Source organism: Molossus molossus, unplaced genomic scaffold (genome assembly GCF_014108415.1).
Source record: "Molossus molossus isolate mMolMol1 unplaced genomic scaffold, mMolMol1.p scaffold_m16_p_14, whole genome shotgun sequence".
NCBI lineage: Eukaryota > Metazoa > Chordata > Mammalia > Chiroptera > Molossidae > Molossus > Molossus molossus.
Genome location: NW_023425349.1, coordinates 54164937 through 54188493, shown reverse-complemented (window position 1 = coordinate 54188493; position 23557 = coordinate 54164937). Strand labels below are relative to the sequence as shown.

Here is a 23557-nt window from a genome sequence, read left to right as displayed (position 1 = left end):
AGAGAATGCCCTTGAAATAAGCCTGCAAGACTAGCGGAAATTTAATCCCAGTATATTGTCATGTATAACAATAAACACTTACAGAGTATCAACAACATACACTTAACTTCATCATTAACATTCTTCCTTTTTTAATGAGGCTTACATTCGCTCTTTAATTGTAACGCTGGTGCAAAGTGGCGGTGTGTTGGTGTGTTCATTATGAAAGCACCTGCCTGACAACTTTTTGGCCAACCCTGCACCTGTCACAGGGAGAAAAACTTCCCACCAAAGCTAATGACATTTTCATAGTAGAAGGGCTATAGCCGGGCATTAAAATGGATCATACATCCATCCCCTGTCTCTGGTCTCTCCTATGTCCTAAAGTTATCCATTATAGCTTACCCATGATAATCATAGGGTGCCTAAAATAATCAACCAAAACTTTAGACAGTCCAGTCTAAACTCAACTGCATAACACTGTTTACCAAATGTCTTGTACATTGTGAACTGTGGGCAAGACCAAGTGATGAAGGTGAGAGTTACACTATGCACAATAATTAATTTTACTTCAAATTTGCTGAAAAACAAAACAAAACAAAACAGTGGAATAAAACTCATTTTCCAGAATTAATCAATAAACAAAATTTTACCTCAAACTTAATCAGAAGAAACTAAAGGTGGAAAAAATCGTTTCCTAGAATTTATAGGGGATGTTAATAGAATCATTCTATCACAGTATATTAAAAATGTGACAATGTTTCAGCTAAAGAGAATTTTTTGTTGTGTTGTTCACTTCAGGAGAAACAGAATCTAAGTGATGAAGCCATATAACGTATTTTGGCAATTACCTTTAGCTGAGAAAACAGAGTGAAGAAATTGCCTGAGAGTAAATATTCATTTGTCTAGAGGATGACAACCTTGATGCAAACTCTGCTGTTGATTCGCTCACTCAGAAGCAAAGAGTGAGCGGTTCTCCTTCCCTCGCCTTCAAGGCCATTATCTCCCCAGCTTCACCTTGCCTCGGAGAGCAGCAATCACCTCTCTCCTTCTAATAATCTTCAACTTATAAGTACCGATTTTATATACATTTTCTCCTCACACACACCCCCCCACACACATGCAAACACTAAATATTATACACTTTGCCTTTGAAGGCTTTTTTTTTACCCCATGGACTAAAAATAAACAATGTTATCACTGGGACCATAAGGTACACAATTCAGTATTTATTGAAGGAAATGGTTTTGCTTCTCAACCAATACCTTAAAATAACCTAATAGGTTGCTAGGTACTTAAGGCTGGCAGCTTTCTGATCAATACCACACCTCTCTGTACCTGAGTGTTTATAAATGGCTTTCTACAATAGGATTTTTAAAGATACATGTTATTATAGAGTCTAAAGTCATTTTAAATCATTATATTAAATAAGACTGCATTATACCAATACTACTTAGTCAAAAACACAGTTTTAAGTAACTCATTCCCCAGCCTACAATGCACTTTGCTATTTTAGAGAAAAATATTACATGCTAATTCTGATTTCATTTAATGCAGACCCCTGAATTTCAAAGTAATTAGAATGTACTAAACTTACATAAAAATTAAGAGCTATTTAAAATTGTTGACTTCTGAATGCACAGGTTCACTTCTCTACTTAATTGAACAAAATTTCCTAAGTATGTATCCAGTTATGTGCTAGATATTGGTACCAAGTGTTGGAGAGTCCAAGAAAAATCATCACTCTTAAGTTGAAGAAAGGAACCAAGCAATGAGAGAAATCTGAAGATATGGTGAAAGTTTTATGAGTCTTCTAAAACAGTGATGCCTACCTACCTGTCATCAAAATTCAGATGTTCAAAAACCTGTTTAAATATTAGTAAAGACACAACTCCTATGCCACCATGACTTGAATATATATATATATATATATATATATATATATATTTTTTTTTTTAAACTGAATTCATTTCTCCAAATCCTTACACTAAAAAATCTCCTCTCAGGTGAACGGATTAGAGTCTAATCATAGATGGAGAAGAAAGCTCACATACATGAAATTACAGAGAAGTATACAAAGCAACGCATAAACCATAAACTTTGAATTAGAATATCATCATATCAGGGTAAATTAGTGCTAGATTAACCCACGCCCTTTGCATGTTAAGGTGACCATACAATGATTGTGAATACAAGTTACATTGTATTCAAAAGACTCTGAGGTATCTTTACTCTGCCTTCAGCAGTGAGGCACCAAGGAGAAGAGAGATAGATTTGGCCATTTTTGTGGGTTGAATGGTGCCCTCTACAAAGATAAGCTGAAGCCCTAACCCCTAGCAGCTGTGAATGTGACCTTATTTGGAAATAGGATTTTTGCAGATGTAATCAAATTAAGGTGAGGTCACAGCGCATGAGGCTAGGTCCTAATCCAATGCCTGGTATCTTCGTAAGGGGGAAATCTGGAAACAGACACAGATACACAGGAAAAATGTCATGTGGAGACCAAGACCGAGATAGGAGTGCTAGATCTGCAAGCGAAGGAATTCCAAGGATGCAACCACCAGACGCTAGGAAGAGGCAGTAAATTCTTCCCCAGAGCCTTCAGGGAGATGGCCCTGCTGGTGCCTTGATTTCAGACTTCTGGCCTCCAGAACTGTGAAAGAATAATTTTCTATTGCTTTAAACCACCCAGTTTGCAGTAGTTTGTTAAGGGAGCCCTAGAGGAGCTACCCACCAGCAATGATGGGTAACTCCATAAAAAGCCATCATACAGACAATGTAGGAATGTGCTACTCAAGGGACACAGGTGGCCCCTGCACCTGAACATCTACACTGTTGATAGGATGCAGACCAGGACCCCCCTTCTGGCCCTGTCACTTACAGGCTGTGGAAACTTAGGGAAACAAAGTAAATTCTCTGAGCTTGAGCTTCCCATCTATGAAACTGGGATGATGTCATTTACCGTACAGGGTCGGGATAAGGATTCTGCATAAAGTACCTAAAGCACTTTGCAGAGTGCCTGGCCTTGTGGGGGCGAGTAAAACCACCAGCACTTTGTTAATGAAACGGGCCATGTGGATGATGAAGCTGTGTCGGTGGGGCCGGGGGAGGTGTCTACAGGGAGAAGAAACCTGCTGCGCTCAGTCTTCCTCAGACATGTTCTCTGGGCGTCATAGATAAAATCATCCATACGAAAGATGAGCGACTAGGGTACGACGCCAAAAGCAGGTACGTAGTGGTACAGACCTTGGCTGTGTTGATCCATGGGACTCTGGGGAGGGCCCATTCCTGGGTGAGGTGGCCGCATACCGGTGCCCTTCATGGACCCACAGTGCATATCTTCTGCGATGGCCTTGTCGTGGATCCCGTCCATGGGCTGAAAGACGGAACGCACGCCAGTTAGGCACATGAGACACGATACTTCCCTCCGGACTTTTAAGACCGCTCTCTGAAGTCTTTGAAACTGTGGCATAATCATCTACTACCCACACAACAGTCGTATGTTTTTATACCTACATTATACATGTTATTATTACTATATAAGATGTGTATTTCAGAGATGGGGACAAGACAGTTAAAAAGACGACACGAACAGGATCATCAAAACTATCTGTAAGTCAAAAGCTAAGACTTTCAACAGTTGAATTTTCTTCATAATGTCAAAACTTGAAAATAAAAAATAAAATCCCGCTCACAAGGCATACACATATAAGCTATTCTTCCGTACCTTCTTACGTAAGTCCTGAAACCTGCTGTATGTTGAACTGAGTCCCAAGTCTGAGGAAGAAAGACTATTTGAAACATCTGCAGCGATCTATTTTGGGGGTAATTTTTTCTGGCATCAGAGGGGAAGGTACTATGGAAAGTTTAAAAGTTGAAACCAGAAAGTTCCATGGCAGTTGGGAAAAGAGAGCCAGACTGAGCTGAGCAGAGAGTGGGCTGAACTCTGAAAGGGAAGGATGGTGACGTAGATGAAGCTGTGCTACAGAGGGAGGAAGACTGAAAAAGGTTAAAGGCACAGTTTGGGAAAAAATTAAGAACACAGGGTCTGGAAACAGGACTTGAGGCCTAGTACATAGCAGACACGCAATACATAGCTATTGAATTGATACTAATCCAATCCAGAATTGGGCAACGGAGCATGTGTTGGAAAAAGGAAAAGTCTATTCCTCCGCAAACTGCAACAGCAATTTTCAAAATAGCCTGAAAGGAACATTTCCAGGAGTTTATAGAAACCAAATAACTTCGAGCAAGAAAGTATGAATGTTTGCAGTTTTGGAGAAAGAAAAAGTTAATTTCTGCAGAGTCAAAAGCATGCACTTGAAAAGAGGAAAAATTTACCATAACGAGGATGATCAGAAGAAAAATGGGAAGAATCTGCTATAAAGAGTGTCTCTGAGTGTGTTAAATAGTAATAACAGAGAGGAAATCAAAGCAACACAGCAGATGTATTTAGGCCACTTGTTTATTTATTTGCAGTAATGTTGCAAAGCAAAAAGCTGAAGCGCAGAGGGAGAAGGGGAAGAAAGACAGGAATAAAGCTGTCTGTAAAAAGGATCTAAGAAAGTGAAGGCATCTGGTCAGCAGGTGTGAACTCAGGCACTTAACATGTCCTCACGCAGGGAATCATCTGAGGGGCTAAGGAAAACCAGAATGGCACAAAAATGCACACCTTGCAGAATGAGAACAAAACAAAACAAAACAAAAAGTTTAGATGAGGGTGGACAATATGAGATGTGACAAAGATGCCAAGTAACAAAACAGAAGGGACCAGAAGAGATAATTCTCAATAAAGACAACCCGGTGCAAAAATGCAACAGTGACCCAGTGCTCATTTATACACTTAACTTTTAAATGCTTAAATAGTAATAGAGATTAGCTAAATATTTCCTTCAAACTGTATCTTTCATTTTGGAGGTGAGACATCCTTAACCCATTCTGAAATTATTTAACCCACCTGGAGAAAAGTTTACAAGTGACAGATCAGATCTATAATATAGCTCCCAAATTAATTTAATATGAGCACATGACAATTTAATGACTTCAATATGTCTACATGGTCAATATGCCTGCTAAAAAATATGATATAAAAAAACTAACAGCTTTATTTCTTCAGATACCTGACAAGCTAAAAATGTGTTTTGTTTTGTTTTTAAAAAGGAGAGAGAACTGGGGGACACTGTAGGGCTATTCACACTATATTTTTAAATGTAAAGAGGAAAGTTGCAGAGTAATTAATAGTAACAATATGATTCTATTTTGGTAAAAGCAGAATTATTTAAAAATCACACCTGTGTATGATTTTTACTGAACGTGGAGAAAAGTAAGGTGTGAAAAGCCATTACCTGGGGTGTAGCCAGTAGTAACCATTTCCTTTATCTCGGTATGGTTTCACTTTTCAAAATAAGCAATATATTACTTTCCTGACTGGAAAATAGCCAAATAACAAAATCTGTACAAAAAAGTGGATCTTCTCTTCTGGGCTCCAATGCCTTACCTTAATTAAAATTGACCTACATGGCCCTGGATGGTTTAGTTCAGTGGTTAGAGCCTTGGCCCATGGACCAGAGAGTCCCAGGTTCAGTTCCCAATAAGGGCACATACCTCGGTTGCAGTTTGTCCCCAGCCCTGGTTGGGGTCATTTGGCTGACAACCACTCGATACGTCTCTCTCACATCAATGTTTCTCTCTCTCTCTTCCTCCCTCTCTCCCTCTTTCTCTATCTGAAGATAAATGCAAAATATCCTAAGGTGAGGAGAAAAAAATATATATTAAAAAAAAATTGACCTACATGAATTTTAACAAGAGTAAATCTTGTTTATTGATATTATGGGGAAAAAATTGCATGCCATGATAAATGTGGGGTGTAATGTTTTTCTTTAAAATATTGACTTTAAAGAATGTTCATTGCAACACTGGCAACTAAATCCAGATTTGCTTGTTTAACCATGGAGTAGTTCCTGAGAAATATTTAGATTCTATGCTTAAATTGGCTGGTACTGTGTCTTACAGTTGTGTATTTATGCTTAGTACAATTCACTGAATACTTGTTGGTTGGCTGAACAATAAAGAACTTGCTTTGGAAGGAAAAATAAAAAATAAAATAAAATTGACCTATAGTCCCGCACAATTAGAGGAAAGACCTAGTCTTTTTTACAGCAATGTTTCCGTTTTAAACCAGGATCTTCCTCGGATTGTCTATGTAACATCGAGAGGCATCCCACCACCCTATCCTCCTGTGATGTCATCCAAAAGACACATAAATGTAAAGCCTCTACTTGTCTCACGAGGCATAGCCCCCAGGTGATAGGGCCTCACTGAGTTTCTTTGGCTTTTGCTAACTTTCGAAGCAAACTGTCTCGGTGGCTCATTTACTTTCTCAAAAAGGCTGTTCTCTCTTCTTTGCATCTCCCGTGGCCTGATGTCAATACCGTACCAACATGATCATCCCCACAGCAACAATCCAAGCCTCACAAAGAGAGGATCGTTGTAACAATCCAGAAACAAACAACTGGACCCGAACTCTGCTAAATCAGGTCCTCTCCCAGAATAAAGCCACTCTGCAGAGAGACAGCCAAGTGCCTGCTAGGAACTCCCTAGAAACTACCTACAAACTTCAGGAAGGGACTCATTTTCGTTTTACTCTTTGGGATCTAATTGTAAAAATAAATACCAAAATTTTAAAGAAAGAATAATTTTCAATATGTTCATATGTGGATGATATAAGTTGCTTAACACATATAGTCAGACTTATTCACTTATACACCTATTCACCAAGCCAAAATAGCTGCAACCCATATATCACAGAAGTTATCAAAACTGCACATTCTATCTCGTATTTTTAGAAAGCCAAGATCTGATCTTCCTGACTAGTGCAACATCTGCAACAATAAATGAGCCTCAGAATGTGTGTTTTTAATAATTTGTAGGATAAGACAAAGACCTAGCTTCTCTCATAAAAATAGTAGAAACAGAGGGACAGAGGTTATCAGCGATATTAGCCATCCGCGATGCAGAAGACGAGACTGAACAGACTAATCGCTTACCTTATGCATCTGATGCATGCCTTCCTGTGGGAAATCAGTAGACCCCATGGTAGGCATAGGGTGTGAGACACTTGGAGGTCCAGGACTTGGCCCCATCATACTGTGGACAGAACCTGGGGATGGTCCAGGTCCTGGACTAGGTCCGAGAATTGGTCCAGGAGAGGGTCCGGGCCCTGGCGAAGGCCCTGGGTGGGGCATCGCAGCAGGGTCTGTGGGTGTGGACATCTACTTCTCCTGTCTCTGCCAGTCAGCACGATGATACTGAGCTGAAAAGAAGAAAAAAGAAAGGAATGTTTTCAACATGATGTTAAGATCAGAATAAAACAGTTGTTAGTATTTGATGGTGCCATTTCTATAACAAACATCAAACAGAACTGCCCTGTCTGATCCAGATGTTTGAGTGTGATATATATCCATCTGCCCTGTCTTTATGAAGACCACTTGTTTAAAAGAAAAAAAATACTCTAAATGATTCCCCAGAAAGATATAAATCATCTAAGATACAAAAGAGACTTACTGGAGAAACTCAAATTTAACACATAAGCAGAATTCTAAACAAGTTAGAAATTTATTACTGAAGCCAACAGATGCTCTCCATTACTTACTGGTTGGGGTACCTTACAAGTCATTAACCTCCCAAAGCCATTAAAATATAACCCTTTAAAGAAATCCAACCAACATCCATTTTCATAAGTAAATAGACATTCAAAACTTCGTAGAGCCCTGGCCAGTTTGGCTCAGCAGTAGAGCATTGGCCTGCGGTCGAGAGACCCGGGTTCGGTTCCTGCCAAGGGCATGTACCTCGGTTGCAGTTTGTCCCCAGCCCTGGTTGGGTCGTGCGGGTGGCAGCCACTCGATGTGTCCCTTTAACGTCGATGTTTCTCTCTCCCTCCCCATTCTACCTGAACAAAAAATGGAAAAATGTCCTCTGGTGAGGATAAAAAAACAAAAAACAACTTCGTAGAAAACCCTAGATAGTTAAAACAGAGAAAAAGTACAACTCCACACATTGAGAATGAAAGAGAATTCCCAATCATAGGAAAAGCAGAGGTTATGGGAGTCAAATATGGGTTCAAATACCCATAAGATATAATTACTAGCTGACAGTGAAAAGTAATGGTACATATAAAAACACAGTTCCTTGCCTGGCACAGCAAGCAACCACTATAATAATAATTATTATTATTATTATTACTATTTTTATTATTATTGCAGTAAAATTGGCATACAGATTACATATATTTCAGGTGTTCAATATTATAGATATTTGTATACATTGCATAATGCTCACCACTGTCTAGTTATCATCCCCTTTGCCCATTTTGTGCTCCCTTCAACCTCATTCCCTTCTGGTAACCACCAATCTGTTCTTTCTATCATTTTGTTTTTGTTTTGTTGCTTTTTTTTAGATTCCATATGTAAGTGAAATCATGTGGTATCTGTCTTTCTCCATCTGACTTATTTCACTTTGCATGATAACTGCCCTCACAGTCATCCATGTTGTCACAAATGGCAAGATTTCCTTCCTTTTTATGGCTGAGTATTTCCATCTGCTTTATCCATTCACCTATCAGTGGGCACCGGAGTCATTTCATGGTAGCTATTGTAAACAATGCTGCACTGAACACAAAGGTGCACATATCTTTTCAAATTGGCGTTTTCTTCTTCTTCAGCCACTCTCACTTAGCATTAGGGCCAGTTTAGGAGGTGGTCTTCCCACCAGCTAATCAACCGAAGACAACTTGGACAGTTGAGAATTCGTCCTAGGTCTCTCTGGGGTCCAACATTCCAGAAGAAGTCATCAGTGACTACTGGACCAGGGCGCACCACAGACTATGCAAATTCTGATCATCCTATATCAGCACAGCGATACTCCATCGCCCAAGCTCCAAAACTTCTTGGCATCCCCAATGGGGTGCTGCCACCTGGGGTGTGTACAACTGCGTCTTGGACATGGGCCAAAATGAGTAAATAAGCTGTTTTCCAAATTCTGATGGAGATCAATGATCCCAGCAAGACAGCCGAATGCCGCTGGTGATAGTAATTCTTACACAGTTTATTATCTGGGGGCGCACACCTGTACACACTAAAACTTTCTGCTGTCAACCTCACAAAATACAGAATGAGATACCCTAAGAGACTTGCTCACCCACTGCTTAGAGGCAGGAATGGAATGAGATCACAGGGGCCCAGGCACCCACAGCAGGGCTGTTTCCACAGTGAAAGTAGAGGTTTATAAAAAACACATTAGTTCCATTCTTAGCTACCTACTGTCATCTCTAGACTGAATCTCTAGACTGTGAAGGCCATGAAGGCAGGGCCTGGCTCTTTTTCACTCCTGTATCCCCAGCACCACCAACCAGCATGTAGTAAGTGCTCAAAACAGATCTGAATGAACTGCAAACACAATTTCAAGGGCAAGCTATTAACAGAGTCAATTATGTTATAAATAAAAATGAGAGAGTAATGGGTGTCTGAAGTGTGTTCACAGGGACCAGTTTGTAAGGTATATGGTTGTCTAACCACTATGCTGTACACCTGAAACTAATTGAAAATAATATTGAATGTAAATGGTTAATTGAAAAAAAAAATCTTCAATATGTAGGCAGGAACTTAGGGCAGAAATCAGACATAGACAAATACCATACGATTTCACTTATATGTGGAATCTAAAACAAAACCAAACAAGTAAACAAAAGAGCAACAGAATCAGAGATAGAAAACAAGCTAATGTTTGCCAGAGTGGAAGGGGTTGGGGGACGGGTGGAAAAAGTGAAGGGGAATAAGAGTGCAAACTTCCAGTTGTTAAATAAATAAGCCATGGGATATCACGTACACACAGTTATTACAGTATTATCATAACTGAGCGATGATAAATAGTTAATAGACTTATTATGATGATCCCATTGCAAGGTATATAAATGTCGAATCATCATGTTGTACACCTGAAACAAATACAGTAATATATGCCAACTATACTTTAATATAAAAAATTTTTTAAAAACAATTTAGGCCATTCTGATGAGTTAGGGCTAAAACGGGAAGCGATGAAAGGCTACTTTGGAGTGACTGTAAGCAGGGGATCACGCAAACTGTTCTGCTGATACAAGATGGGACTAAGAACATAGTTCAAGTGGTTTCTAAAACAACTGGGAAGCCTCATGGGTGAATTCTCCAGAGAGCCAAATGTTATTATTTATCCTTTGTGATGAACAAAGCAGGCGGAAGTAACGTTGTTTGGTGTTCCACCCCTTCTCTGTCTCTGTCTCTGTCTCTCTGTCTCTCTCTCTCACACACACACACATGCTTAGTCAGCATTTTAAATTTAGGAAGCTGACTTCAATTCAGGGGGACTACAAGTTACAGTGTTCTTTTATGTATGTCCGCAAACTAATGTACCCCCTTATTTTTTAGTGACTAAAAGGAAATTGCTTACTTCCTGTTATAATTTACCTTAAAATGACCTTCAATAACTATTACAGTAATACACCACATATTTGAACAATGACAATACAAATACTTTGCCTGGTAGTCCTACTTTTCATGTTTTATGCTTTAATATATATTATCCTATAATCCTCCTTTCTGCAAATATGATCATCTTCATCTGGGAATCTCATAGTATGCTGTAATTATTATATACAGTCCTATAAACATGCTCCTAATTTTTTTTAAAGGAAACTACCAAAAACTTCTTGAAGTGAAAAACACGAGAAGGGAAATGGAAAAACCTGGACACATAAGTGCGATATTAATATTATACAGGAAAGTTTTTAACAGGAGCATCTTCAGATGTATAAATGCAATGTGTCCATTAAATTGCACAGACGCACACACAAGCAGTGAGCTCGGAGAAACAGCACAGCCTGGAAAACCAGGAAGCTCGCCCCAGGCCACACAGCTCCTGATGGGCAGGCGTCTAGACTGCACAACTTGGATGCCACATTCTGGCTTCGGACTGGGAGTCCAGACCCGAGTTCTTGTCTTCTCATCTCAGGGCCACCACCAAGTCTGGGGCCCTGAGCAGAGTGCTTTCCCCTCCGGGTCTCTAGGCTTCCTCTGGGCTTGGGACTAGGAGTATTTTAAGGCTCCCTCCAACTGTCTACCCAGAGTGGGAGCACCTCGCAGCCTTCTTCCAATCCATGGCCGAATCTGGGCTGTCCCAGGATTTGCGGGTTGCTACCACCGCCCGAGGGTACTGAAGAGGAGCACCTCTCAAAGATGCGCGCTGTCCTGGCCTCTTCCTCTTCATTTCTGGTGGCAGCTTGAGAGCATAGCTCCAGTGCCTAATGAAACGTCCCCACAGGGTACGGCAACAGTGTCAGTGACGCAGAGGTACCATCCCAGGCAGAGGCGCGGGTGATGACTGAGTTACTGTGATCACGGCTGCAAGTCCAGCACTGGCCCACTCGGCTTCCCTGGGAATGCCAACCCCTTCCTTTCCTCCTCAAAGCACTAATGAAATAATAAAGACAGGGTGGTGAGGGACAGGAGAGGGCTCAGATAACCTTGGTAGGTAGTGGTAGGTCTGTCTGCAAGATAACGCTGAAAACTTATTTTTATTTTGTGTTGGGGGAGGGAGTTTTATGTAGTCACAGAAAAGAACAACCCGTTCCACAAGTGTGGGGCTAATATAATGAAGACAATGTGTGGCGGGGAGGGGAAGGGAGGGCAGGTAAGGCACAGTGACCCCCCCGCCCCCCCCCCATGCATTGCGGGTCCTCTGGCCTCCCCTGACGCTTCTCTCCGCCTCAGACCAGCTCTCCCCGAGGGCCAGGCCGCTGCATTCCTGGCCAAGAATTTTTCCGCAGCACACCATGTCTTTTTTCCTCCTGATGTTCCCGCCTTTACAACTGGGGAGTGTGTTTTTGAAAATAAAAGTTCGGAACGTCCCACAACTCCAACCACCAGAGACGTCTTCCCTCAGCCCCACTCCCTTCCTCCCCGCTTGCTGAAAGCCACAGCACCCCATCTGCATAGTAAAAGCTCAACTTCACGAAATTGTAAGGGTCACCAGTCCACCCATGACGACCACGACAATGCGTGTACCTCCCTGTCTCACTGCAGTCTACGGAACCGCCGAAGCCCCCCACACTTTCATATTTTAGTATTTAAACACACCCACATATGCTTCGTAGTAATTTTAGTGACTTAAACTCAGGAGACATTGTGTCACATCCCCATTTAAATGATGAGGGCAGGAGGGCCACGTACTTGACCAAAGTCACATCTGTAAGTAGAACCTTTCAACTCTGGACTCCCACCCGACAGGAGCCACTCAGCCATGAGGCAAGGCCACCCACCGGGGGGCAGGCAGTGATGACGAGTAGGGAGCCGAGGACCCAGACACAGAGACGGAGACAATGGGAGAGAGATTCCGCAAGGATCAGAATTTGGCTGTGATAACATGTTAATTTACAAAGGGACAGAGTAGTAGAGAGACGCCCTGGAGAGGGTACGAGGAGACAACGTCATGAACTAATGAGGTCAGTGATATTTAATCAAACATCCTGGGGCCCATCTGACTCATTTATTCCCAACTAAACTGACTCTCCCCTGAGCACCAGGCATGTGGGATGTACAAAGTGGCCAGAGGGCTTACCCCAAGGCTCTGCAAGTCTGATAGGGAAACAGGACTTATCCATAAACAGCAGCGACAGAGAGTAAGACATGGAACTTCCTGCAAGGAGGGTGGCTACAGTGTCCACACAGCCACAGGGCAGGACAGATGACTTGCAGCTCGGAGCGTGGAAGAAGGAAGAGGGAGTTTAGGAAGGCTTCATGGAGAAGGTGGCCTTTCAACTAGGCCTTGATATAAAAATAAACAAACACTTCCTAGAAACTTCTGTTTCCTAGTCACAGAAAGAGTTTAGAGGAAGCGCCACCACCGGACCAGGCCACACCTCCTAAATAACTCTTTCCACCAAAGGTAATAAGGAAGACAGGGAACCTTGGATCTCCAGCAGACACTGATCACTGCTGGACCTACAGAAAGACTTTGGGGGAGAGGTCAAAGGTGGAAGATTAGAACTAAAAATTAGGGCCAGTTCACATCCCTAAGAATAAGTCAGTCTTTTAACAGTTTCTCGGCTGTTCTGTAGAACAGTAAGGCTCAGGAGATAGTAAAGATAAAAGTTTTTTTTAAAAAAAAGAGTTCTTTTTATATCTGTTTGCTGATTCAGAATGTCTCTCCAGACCTGAAGGGCTTCTTGTCTTCTATGCAACTTTCTCTAGAAATGAGTCGCTAATTCCCAGATAAGGAGTAGCAAGAGCTCTAGAACTGGGACACAGCTCTGCTCCTCTAAGCGGGGGGCACAGCTGGGTGAGGAGGGCAGCAATGACAATGCAGAGAAATCGACCACAAGTTTCTCTTTTAGAGGCCAAGGTTGTCGGGGGAGGTGGTGGAGCATTACCAAGCCCCGTGCTTCTCGTTCTGAGATGCCCAACTTTCAACAGTGCAGCGTGGCTTGTGCCACCAGTGAAAACCGCCCTGGGGTCCAAGTTCAAGTTGATGGTACACACTGCTGGACCAGAACTCTAGAGAAGCACGGAGAACAGTTTTTTTCTTGTGGTTATTCCTGGCAGTTTCCCATTCAAAGTCGAATGTGTCTTTAAAAAGTGGTTGGATTGCAAGTTTGCCGTGTTTGTTGGGCTTCTGTGAACTCTTCGTTGTTGAGTTAAGGAAACATATTTAAGATGTAACCTGCTGCCTTCACTTTAAATAAACTGCCTTGGGACCGTCCTTGCCCAGAGTCAGACCTGGCAAAGGCTCTGCGGCAGCTCTGTGTAAGGCTGAAGACAACAACAAACTCTGCGGTGGCTCATTAGTGCCCCAGGATCCCCAGGCACAGCCTCCTAGGAACCTGGCTCTGAACATTAGCACCCTGGAGATACCTTCTCCCAAGAACCACCTGTGGTGCAATTCGATGACCTCCTCCGTGAGGACAGCCAATGTTTCCACAAAGGAAAATAATCTTTTAAAAAGTGTTGACGAGAAACCCCAAAGTACTGGAAAACCCCTCTAGGAAAGAGCACTTCAGCAGAGCACCCCTCTACCCTGGACGCGCTTCCATGCTAGTTACAAAGGTCATCACAGGTAACCATCACATCTAAAATTCATTTAAAGCCAAACTGCTAGACAATGAGTCAAAACCGAACCAAACCATACTAATCCAGGACAGCTCGTTTTACAGTATGGCCCTATGTACTGCGCCCTGTGTATTTACTGTCCACTGTCCCTCCTGGGTCCTGTGAGGCCCCTTGCAAGGCAACCTCATTTGGGATGCTGATAAGAATCAGTGATAGCCACTTCCTTCTCTGTCTGCTAGGATGATATTATGTATACATTAAACATGGGAAAGAGTCTGAAATACATACTTCAGAACTTTTCAGGTTGAGAATGCACACTGACTTAGCACTACAATTCCAACATTAGATGCTGGATGAACCCTGGTTCTGTGACAGACGAGCTTTGATATGCCACTTGTGTACTAGAAACAAACATTCAAAAAGGAATCTTTCAAATTCTGGGAAATTTAAATGAATAATGGTCATTTACATGTCTATATGCCATTAAGAAAATCACAATGTAGTTCATTTGACCTCTTTGAGTTTCAAGTTCCCCATCTACAAATAAGCATAAGAATAGCGGCTACAACCTCACTTTTGATATGAATCAAATAAATATTACATATGATGACACCTGCTGAGCTATCATGGAAAAATGCGTATTATCCCAAGGATCCTTCTAAAGGTCTCAATTTGCACTCTGGCCTTGAATCCACAATCAGCCAAATTCATCTAAAATATTTTTTGTTTCTTAGACTGCACCTGGGAAGTGCTTACATCTTACCAGCTCCTTAGTCTAGAGCAGTGATTTTCAACCGGTATGCTGCAAGAATTTTTAAAACATGCAATATCTATTTAGTCAGGGGCACTGACCTCTTATGAAAAATAAATAAATAAATAAAATATTTTTTTGTTCATAAATACCCTTGTTCAAAACTTCTGAGAGACAAGCCTCCGATATGCGTTGGATAAAACAGTTGTACTTTATTTAGCCTGGAAGTCAAGTCTTTCTACCATCTCCAACTTTTATCTTTTGAAAAGTCTCCCCAACTGAAACCTCTTGTCCTGGCAACCAGGTCAAAATTGGTATATTAGTCTTCGTTCTCACAGATTCTTTGGGCTCCGTTCCTGTGCTATCAGGACTCCTGCTCTCAGATGATCACAGCCTACCACCCGCACCCCTGCCCTCCTCCGGCAGCAACCCTACCCCATCTCCAGGACCTTATCTACCACATGGGCCCAAGAGAGCTCACCCTGAGCTGTTCCTGTATCACATGACCTGTGCAGTTTACCATTTGCTAGACATGTTTACATGTTCAGGTACATTCTTTAAACACACACATTCTCAACAGTAGTCATTTATTTTTTACAGAATTACGGACTTTGCTTAAGAGTACTTTAGGACACATAGGAATACAGCACACCACCAAGCTACAAAAGCATTGCCAATATTTTCAAAGCCATTACGTGCCAGGTTCAAAAGCACAGTGGGGAGATGGGGTACATTCAACTTCCAAGTTTGATGACATCTATACACCAACATATCCTCACTCTTTTTGGTCAGAGATTTTTTTTTCTATTTAAGTATTTTTAACTCCCAAATTCTACATTCAATTTAAAAAAAAAAAAAAAAGCCCTGGCCAGCTCAGTTGGTTAGAGCATCATCTGGATATGCCAAGGATGTGGGTTCGATCTCCGGTCAGAACACATACAAGAAGCAACCAATGAATTCCTCCCCTCTTCCTTTAAAATCAACAAATAAAACCATTATTAACCATTATTTTAAAAAAGGAGGGGGATGAGCTATAATTATATTTGATGGTTTTTTAATTTATTTCAACTTCTGTGGATTCCATTCATCAATTTACAAAGGGCCAGCCTAAATTTAAATTAAGTCAGTTTCTAAAATATTTCTAAACCACTAGTGCTTGCATAGAGGTAAAGGGCATATTGGTAAGACTGGTGCTTACGTTGATGCTTGTATACCTAAAACTACAACAGAATATTGTTAGATTTCAAAAGATTTTAAATCATAGAGGCATACAGCCTGATTATAACTGTCTAAATGTTCTGAAAGTCTCACATATATAACAAAAGAGTAATAATTCGTGGTAGGCTTCAGTTATATAATAAAGTATTATAAATCCAGAAGTTTGGAAGGGCACTACTTATGTCAACATTTCAAAAATCCTGTTTTCCATATCTAAAACATCATTCCAAATGAATGAATTAATGAGTAATGAACTCATAATTAGAATTAAATATTGTTTATATGCAACATTCAAAAGACCCAGTTCTTTAGCTCCTGAATTTTGTCAGCTTTAATATATGTTTTGCTAAATTATAATTATTCAAGTATCTTTGACTGTATCTTTAAAACTGGTATTACTTGAAGGCTTTCTCTAATATATCCTGAATACTTACAAGGAAAGTGCTATATTACGAGAAAAAATAAAGTCATAGCAAACAGTAATAAAGTTGTAAAGTTTTCCAAACCCAGATTGCACGATCCCATTTAACTTGGTGATACATATCTTAGGCAAATAAATATACTATCTTTCACAGTGACTCTGGCAGAACTAAGTTTTAGACTCCTATGTCTCCTATAAAGTCATGATTTCCTATGTAGAAAAAAGAAACACCACAGATCCTTTAAAATACTCTACCAAATAACTTACCACCATCTATCTGTATTTTGTATCCCCAACTACTTATGAAATGATCCATGACTTCACTAACTGGCTAGAGATTAAATTTCTATGGTACAAACTCTTGCAAAGAGTTTCTGGTCAAAAACAATCTACAGAACACAATTAAGGAATTGGAGCAAATTAGAAGATAATTCTTTTACATAAAAAAAAATAAAAAAATAAAAATAAAAAGTGAGAAGTAGGTTCCAAATGTGGCTTTTTACATTAGGGAAATTTTCTCATTTTTTTCACCAGAGGTACTGGAGAAATGTGACTCATTTATAGAGAGCTTTCTAAGGCCACTCATGGTAAGCAACAAACTGTCCATGACTTCCCTTAAAATTATCTTGACCAGAAACAGTGAGAATCAAAATTTCTGGTGGTCAAATCAGCTCCTATCAACACACCTCAATAAGCCAGTGCTGGGAAACACCCCTTAGCATTATGTTTGTGATAATTCAGTTGTTCTCACAGCAGCATGTCAAGATGTCATAAATAGTGATTTATTATTTCTCTGGAGGATCAAAAAGCTGCTGACCTCGAAGAGTTTGACAAACAAAGGCCTTGTTTACAGAGGATGACTTCTAAAGGGAAAAAAGGGCATACACCACTTTTATAATTTATGAAAGTTTTCTTTTATGGACTTGCTTGAATACATAATAAGTCTTTAAAGTGAAATGTCAAATTATTACGGTACTAGAAGAGGTATCCCAATTATCTCCTCGAAAAGAATGGGATGTGCTTTCATCCTGGTCAGCAAAATGACTTTAAATTTAATTAAAGGAAAAAATTTTTAAATAAAAATAATTGGAAATAAAAGGAAAAATAATTGTTTGCCAAAGTCTTACCTTCTAGTTATACTGTCAGTAGTATTTTACATAGAATTCAAGCATTGACAATATAATACAAGCAGAGGCACTTTTTTGGTCAATTCTAAGCCTTGGGTTCTAGTCAAAGCACTTTTCAAGAAACTTGAGGAGACATGTTCAAAAACCACTTTAAAATCGAACAAAAGAAAAGATCTGAGGCTGCTTTGAACACACTCTTGCAGTGACTATTTTCTATGAAACACCACAGTGCAGCAAGTCCCACAGCTGGGATGTAACTGATGTAACTCATAAGAGACTGCACTGAAGGAAGCACGCCCTCACCTCTGCCAATTCTTCAAGGGTTCTGATACCCCAAACTCCTAATTTATTTTACAATATTCTTTACCAATATAGCATCTCTCTTCAATACCTTCCAAAAGGAGAGATGGACCTCAGTCTAGAGGTTTGGTTTTTTTCTTCAGTCCATGTTAAGAAATATCATTTGTACCTAATGGGTATTTCTAAATCCCTTCTTTCCAGTAGCAAACATTTGGAGTTGTCAGCAAGCTTAAAAAAAAAAAAAAATTGGACTAAAAGGGCAATTAGATTCTTAAAAGTGTGTCTCGATTTGCATAACAATGCACTAACTTGAATTCAAACCTGACACACTTCTTAGCATGTTACCAGTGTGCAAGCCGTAAGCTGGAAGCCTACCAAGTCTAATGTGGGCAAACAAGCCCTGGGTAGTGGTCCCCCAAATAACTGGTGGAAAATATTACCGAAAACATCTGAATGTGCCTATGTAAAGAAATACACATACAACAACACTGAGCTTACTTTTTATTTTATCACAACTCAGTAGTTTCTGAGTTTTACTGGTTGGACAGGAGTTTTCTTCTCAACGTGCAATCAACAATCTTTCTGCCCATACAAGCATTCTGTTCCTACAAGCAGGGCACAACCAGGTACAAAAAGTCCTTTGAAATGGAAGTTGAAAATTTAACTCTGCTATTGGTAACACACAAATGTGAAAAATAACCACTCAATGCAGTAGACAAACTTATATCCTGAATGTCTTCCTAATGCTCTAACATTACATATACTTAGGAATACAACCTACATAATGACAATGATGACACCTCTCTAATACTAAACAGGGTCACTTTGCTTTTTCAAAAGCACCAACCTCCATCAGGTTAGGCAGGAGGGAAAAAAGGCGACAACCTTGCAAAACTCTTCCAAAAGTTATATAAACAAAGGAGGGGAGAAGCCCAGAATGGGCTTTGCACCCTTATGCTACTAAAATTACATAACAACCGGTGCAGACACTAAAGAAGGAATGGATTTTGCACAACACCCCCACTTCTCTCGACTCCGGAGCCTGTCTCCTTCTTTTTAAAAATGCAAACGCCTGGCAAGACCAAGTGGACAACTTAGAATATTTATTTTATTGCTGGAGTAAATCCTGCCAGAGTTGGAGGCACGTTTAGGCCCGAAGTTTGAATGTGGAACACACAGGGCGCAGCGACTCCACTCTCGGGACCCGCAGGAGAAAGGACTGACAAGCGACAACAGCCAGCAAGGCCTTCTCCTTCCCCCTCGCGATGCCTCCCTCTGGAAAGTTTCCACGCAATCGATCGAAGGGCAAGGAGCCCATTTCCCCCGCCTGCCTGACTTTGCAGGAATAGCGAGCCGGGAGACCAGAGGGAGCGGGCAGGGAAAGTACTGGAAAGATCCGCACACAGCGGGCGGCGGCGACGTAGGCTTCTTACCTGGGGGACGCGGAACAAAAAGAGGAGCTGGGCTCGCGGAGCCTGCGGTGGCGGCCCAGAGCCGGACTCCGCGCCGGAGCCCTAGGCCCGCGCCGGAGCCCGCGGCCCGGCCCCGGCCGCCGCTTCCTCGCTCGCGCGCGTCATGTCACGGCGATCAAACATGTCTGTGTGCGCTTCGCTGCTGTGACTTCCTGATTCTCTGCCGCTCGCGCGCGCACCCTCACACTCACACTCAGCCACACGCACACGCCACCCCAACCAGCCCCCGCCACCAAACCTCGCCTGTCTTCCCAGAGCTCCGGGTGAGGGCGCGGGCAGGGGCGTCTGCCCGAGCCACTGCTCCCGACGCACTGGCCCCGGCGCGCACAACACACTCACACTCACGCGCAGACACACTCGCGCCTGCCCCGAGGCGCAGAGATGCGAGCCACGGGAGCTCGCCACCCCCTTCTACCCCTTCTACTTAGCGGCTGTGCCAAACTTTTTTTTCCTGCCTGATCCGCGTCCAACTTCCCTCCACCCCCACCCTCCACCCCCAGCAGTTCGGCCAGCCCCGCGCTCACCAAGATCAGCTGCAAACTGCAACCCGGATAAAAATAATAATGCAATCCAGGCGGCGGGGGCGAGCGCGCAGACACTGGCAGGAGGCGATTTCCCCGCGTGTACCGGAAACCGGCCCGAGTGCCCAGACCAGGGCACCGGTTTCTCCTGGAGCCTGCACTACAGCGTCCGGCCCTCGCGGTGCAACCGAGCTCAGATTGCAAGGCCTGGAGCGGGGCACCCGGGGCACTGGGCTCCGAGTGCGCCCCGCAGCCGGAGGGCGGCTAGGGGCTGGCGCGCCGGACTGGTTATTTGGGGAAGTGCATCGCGACACCTTTGCAGAAGGCATGGCCGTGTTTTGCAACGCAAACGGGAGGAGGGAAGACTGCCGGATAGAGGGAGAGAGCAGAGGAAGGGGTAAACCAGGTTGGGATGGGAATAAAGCAACTCGGAAGCAGAAAACGAGAAAGATGGGGTGCGCGTTATCGTTGGGAAAAGGCTTCTACTGTGTCTCCCCGCCTCCCGCCCGCACTGCCCGCCCCCCCCGCAGCCCTTCTCCGGCGAACGCCACCGCCGCTGCCCGGGTGCGCGCGGGTCCTGTTTGTGACAGTAAGACAGAGAGGATTATCCAGATCATGGCCTCCCGGCCCGCAGCCACGGTGGCTCTCCCTGGCCCCAGAGCGCCCCTAGCACCCGGGCGGTTGTGGGCGACCTACGCCCGCGGTTCCCGGGACTCAAGCTAGGGAAAGACGCAAAGCAAAAGCAGACAGACCCGGGGAGGGGAGGGCAGGGTAACTAAACCTGGAGGGCACGTCCGACCTCCTTCTTCGGTGCCCTTTTCCCAGCAGTGCGGCCGGAGCGGGACACCTCGAACTTCAATACCGAGCCCGCGCGGTCACCAGGTACTAGGGGCAGGGACGCCCGCAGAGCCCCGGGCACAGCCCCCCGGCAGCCCTTTTTCCTAAAGGCCTGCCTACTGGTCGGCATTCACATCCCCGCCCGAGGGAACAAGCAAAGTGGAGGTGACACCTCCGCTCCGGCACGCACCGGCCCCGCAGCGGTGGCAGCTCCTCCTCGGTGCTCCAGCTCTGGCTTCTCCCGCCGCCAATCGCTCGGGTCTCTGCAGCCGGAACCTTTTAAACAAGTCTCCGGGAAGCGAGTGCCAGCCGCGTTCGTTGGCGCCTCGCCGCCAGCCCAGGCTCCTTGCCTTCCTCTCCCGCTCCACTTCCAACTCTTCCGGGGAGGACTGCTCGGGATGAACTGTCGCGTTTTCATTCTCCTCCCTTATCCTCAGCACCCCCCCCACCCCCACCCCCCAAGCTTTGAAGGGAATGGGGAACGGGTGTTGCAACCTTTCCAAGTGTGTGCGTTGCAACCTTGAGTTGGCAGCGCATCGCTGACTGCCTACCCAGGGTCAAGGCTGCGGTTTGTTGGGATTTCCCCTTCTTGCCGCCTTGAAGTAGTAATTATTACTGTTATTATTAGAACAGCAAGGTTCGGTTGAAACTTTCCCGTTTCTTCCACCGCCGCCCGGGTTCTGTCGTTAGATCATTCCACCTGAGGCCCGCGGGGAGGAGGCGGGCTTTTTTTGTTGTTGTTGTGGCGGTTGGCCCGCCTGTTTGTTTTGGTCTCCGTGCATGCACAATAAATAATAATTAGGATAATAATGAATAATCCCCAGCGAAGGCGGCGCGGTGCCGGAGGGGTTAGTGCGGCGGCTGCAACCGTGAGGCCGGAGGGAGGGGAAAGAGGAGAAAGGAGTTGTAAGTTATATTTACCTTGCTCGCGAGGAGTGTGCTGGCTGAATCTCTTCCCTCTCTGAGTCACCCAGAGTACAGAAACAGAGGAAGAGAGGACTAGATTATGAATATGACTTCATTGATGACAGCCATCCCCTCCTCTTCCTAAACTCGGGCTCCGCCCCGCGTCCCACCCTCGCCGCCTCCACGGGCGCCGGAAGACGCGCCGCAGTTGGCCCCGCGCGCCGCTCCTCCCTGCCCGCCCCGGCGCGGGTTGGCGGGAAGCGCCTGTCACTCGACCCGCTCAGCGACTCTGGGAGCTCGGGGAGGGGTGGGGGGGAGTAGGGGGCGGTGTGCAAGAATGTGGACGGAGACAGCTCTACTGTATGCGTGGATCCGTGTGTGTCTGCAAGGCGCCGGCTCTCGGGCCGTGTTGGTGCCTGGAGCAGAGAAACTGCGCAGGACGCAGAAAGCCCCAAGCCTTGATGGAGCTGGGTGCCCGTTATCCCTCTCCGGGCAGTCCTCGTCCAGGGTTGCTGCCGGGCACCCCCCGGAAGGCTGGGGAAGCAGAGGAGGCTCATCGAAAGGGAGGGCAGCCGTAGTAATAGCACGTAGTAGTTTGGGGTTCGGTGGAGAAGGTGCTGGAATTTAACTGCCTCCGCCTGCCAAAGCGAGCCTGCAGAGGAAAAGGGAGGGGACAGGGGAAGGGCTCCGAGTGGCACCAAAGCTGTTTGCGGCACAGTGTTGCCCGTGAAACACACACTCACACACACACACATACACACACGCACACCAAATAACAGGCATTGTCCTGCTGGCTGAAACTTTTTATCGCCCCCCGCCCCCCCAAAGCTGTAATTATAAATCTGCCCTCTTTCTCCCCCGTAAAAAGGGAGGCAGGCACAAAGAACATTCCTGCCAAATCTGCCTCTTTTCTAAAGGACTTAAAGCTTCCAAATGCCAATGGGGAAAAACAGCTGAGAGGCTGAATGCTTTCTAAATAAATAAACCCACCCTAACCCTTCCGTTTACTTTGTGGACCAGACACAGCACTTTGACGTTCCCTCACCTGTCATCTTCGGTAAAATATATACAAAAATTTGGAGAAACAACCCCGTGGGGGCGGGGCGGGCAGGTTTGGGGGTAGTTGAAGCATGGAGTCTGCTTTTGATTTAAGAAGGAGAATAAATCTCTTTTTCTCTACAGACCATAGAATCTTCTCTCCCACCCCACATTTAAGACCAATTAAAGCTACAAACAGTTAACTGCTGGCACTTTGCGGTTTTGAGACCTCTTGTTCCAGTTTTACTTGCAATACAGTACTTTGGCGGGAGGAATAGGTCAGTGTTTGCTGAGACAATTTTATTTTTAGTTTTATGAAGTGTGAAAGAATGTTAGATTTTAAATCAGGGGCCTATTATTTTAGACTCAGATTAATGTAGGTGCTTGACTCTTAAAATTAAAACTGTTCCTATACAATAGTGTTATGAAAGTATGATTTATCCCTTATTTTGTAATGTAATGGCTTAAATTAGTCATTCAAAGTGCACTGTGACTACTTGGTTGAGGATTTTTCTCCCTAGAGTAAAATCCTATTTTAAGACCATTTCACTGTTGCAAAATTGACTCTATTTGAGCAATCTGGTCTGAAATGCAGTTCTAGATGCTTAAAATTATGCACTGGATCTGCTGAAGGCGCCAAGCAATGGAAGGAACGCCGAATGCTGCATGTGGTCATTAAGTGGCAAGAATTGTTTACCTCTCTGGTCCACTGCTAGCAGAAGTAGAGTCTGCAAGCTCACCATTTTCAAGTGGCTAGGAGTGTCAATGATCACCTACTCTGTCCTTTCCTAAGGCCTTGTTACTTACTTGTCAACTTTACCTTCATAATTTTCTGTCTTTCCCAAAGACAAC

The 23557-nt window shown here is 43.7% G+C and overlaps 1 protein-coding gene across 5 annotated transcripts in view; it reads right to left on the bottom strand.

Moving 5' to 3' along the window:
• SMARCA2 (SWI/SNF related, matrix associated, actin dependent regulator of chromatin, subfamily a, member 2) overlaps nt 1-21796 on the bottom strand; it is a 167033-nt gene extending 145237 nt beyond the window's left edge. For 2 of the 5 annotated variants that reach the window (XM_036260425.1, XM_036260429.1), the window contains exons 1-3: nt 21683-21796; nt 7026-7291; nt 3226-3355 (exon numbers count right to left, since the gene is read on the bottom strand). In XM_036260425.1, the coding sequence (XP_036116318.1) occupies nt 3226-3355; nt 7026-7250 (355 nt within the window). In that variant the 5' untranslated portion in view covers nt 7251-7291; nt 21683-21796. Of the gene's footprint in view, nt 1-3225; nt 3356-7025; nt 7292-19364; nt 19452-19927; nt 20344-20951; nt 21158-21682 lie in introns of those variants that run through there. The other 3 variants (XM_036260427.1, XM_036260428.1, XM_036260426.1) reach the window with 3 other exon arrangements.
• Nucleotides 21797-23557: the final 1761 nt, after the last annotated feature.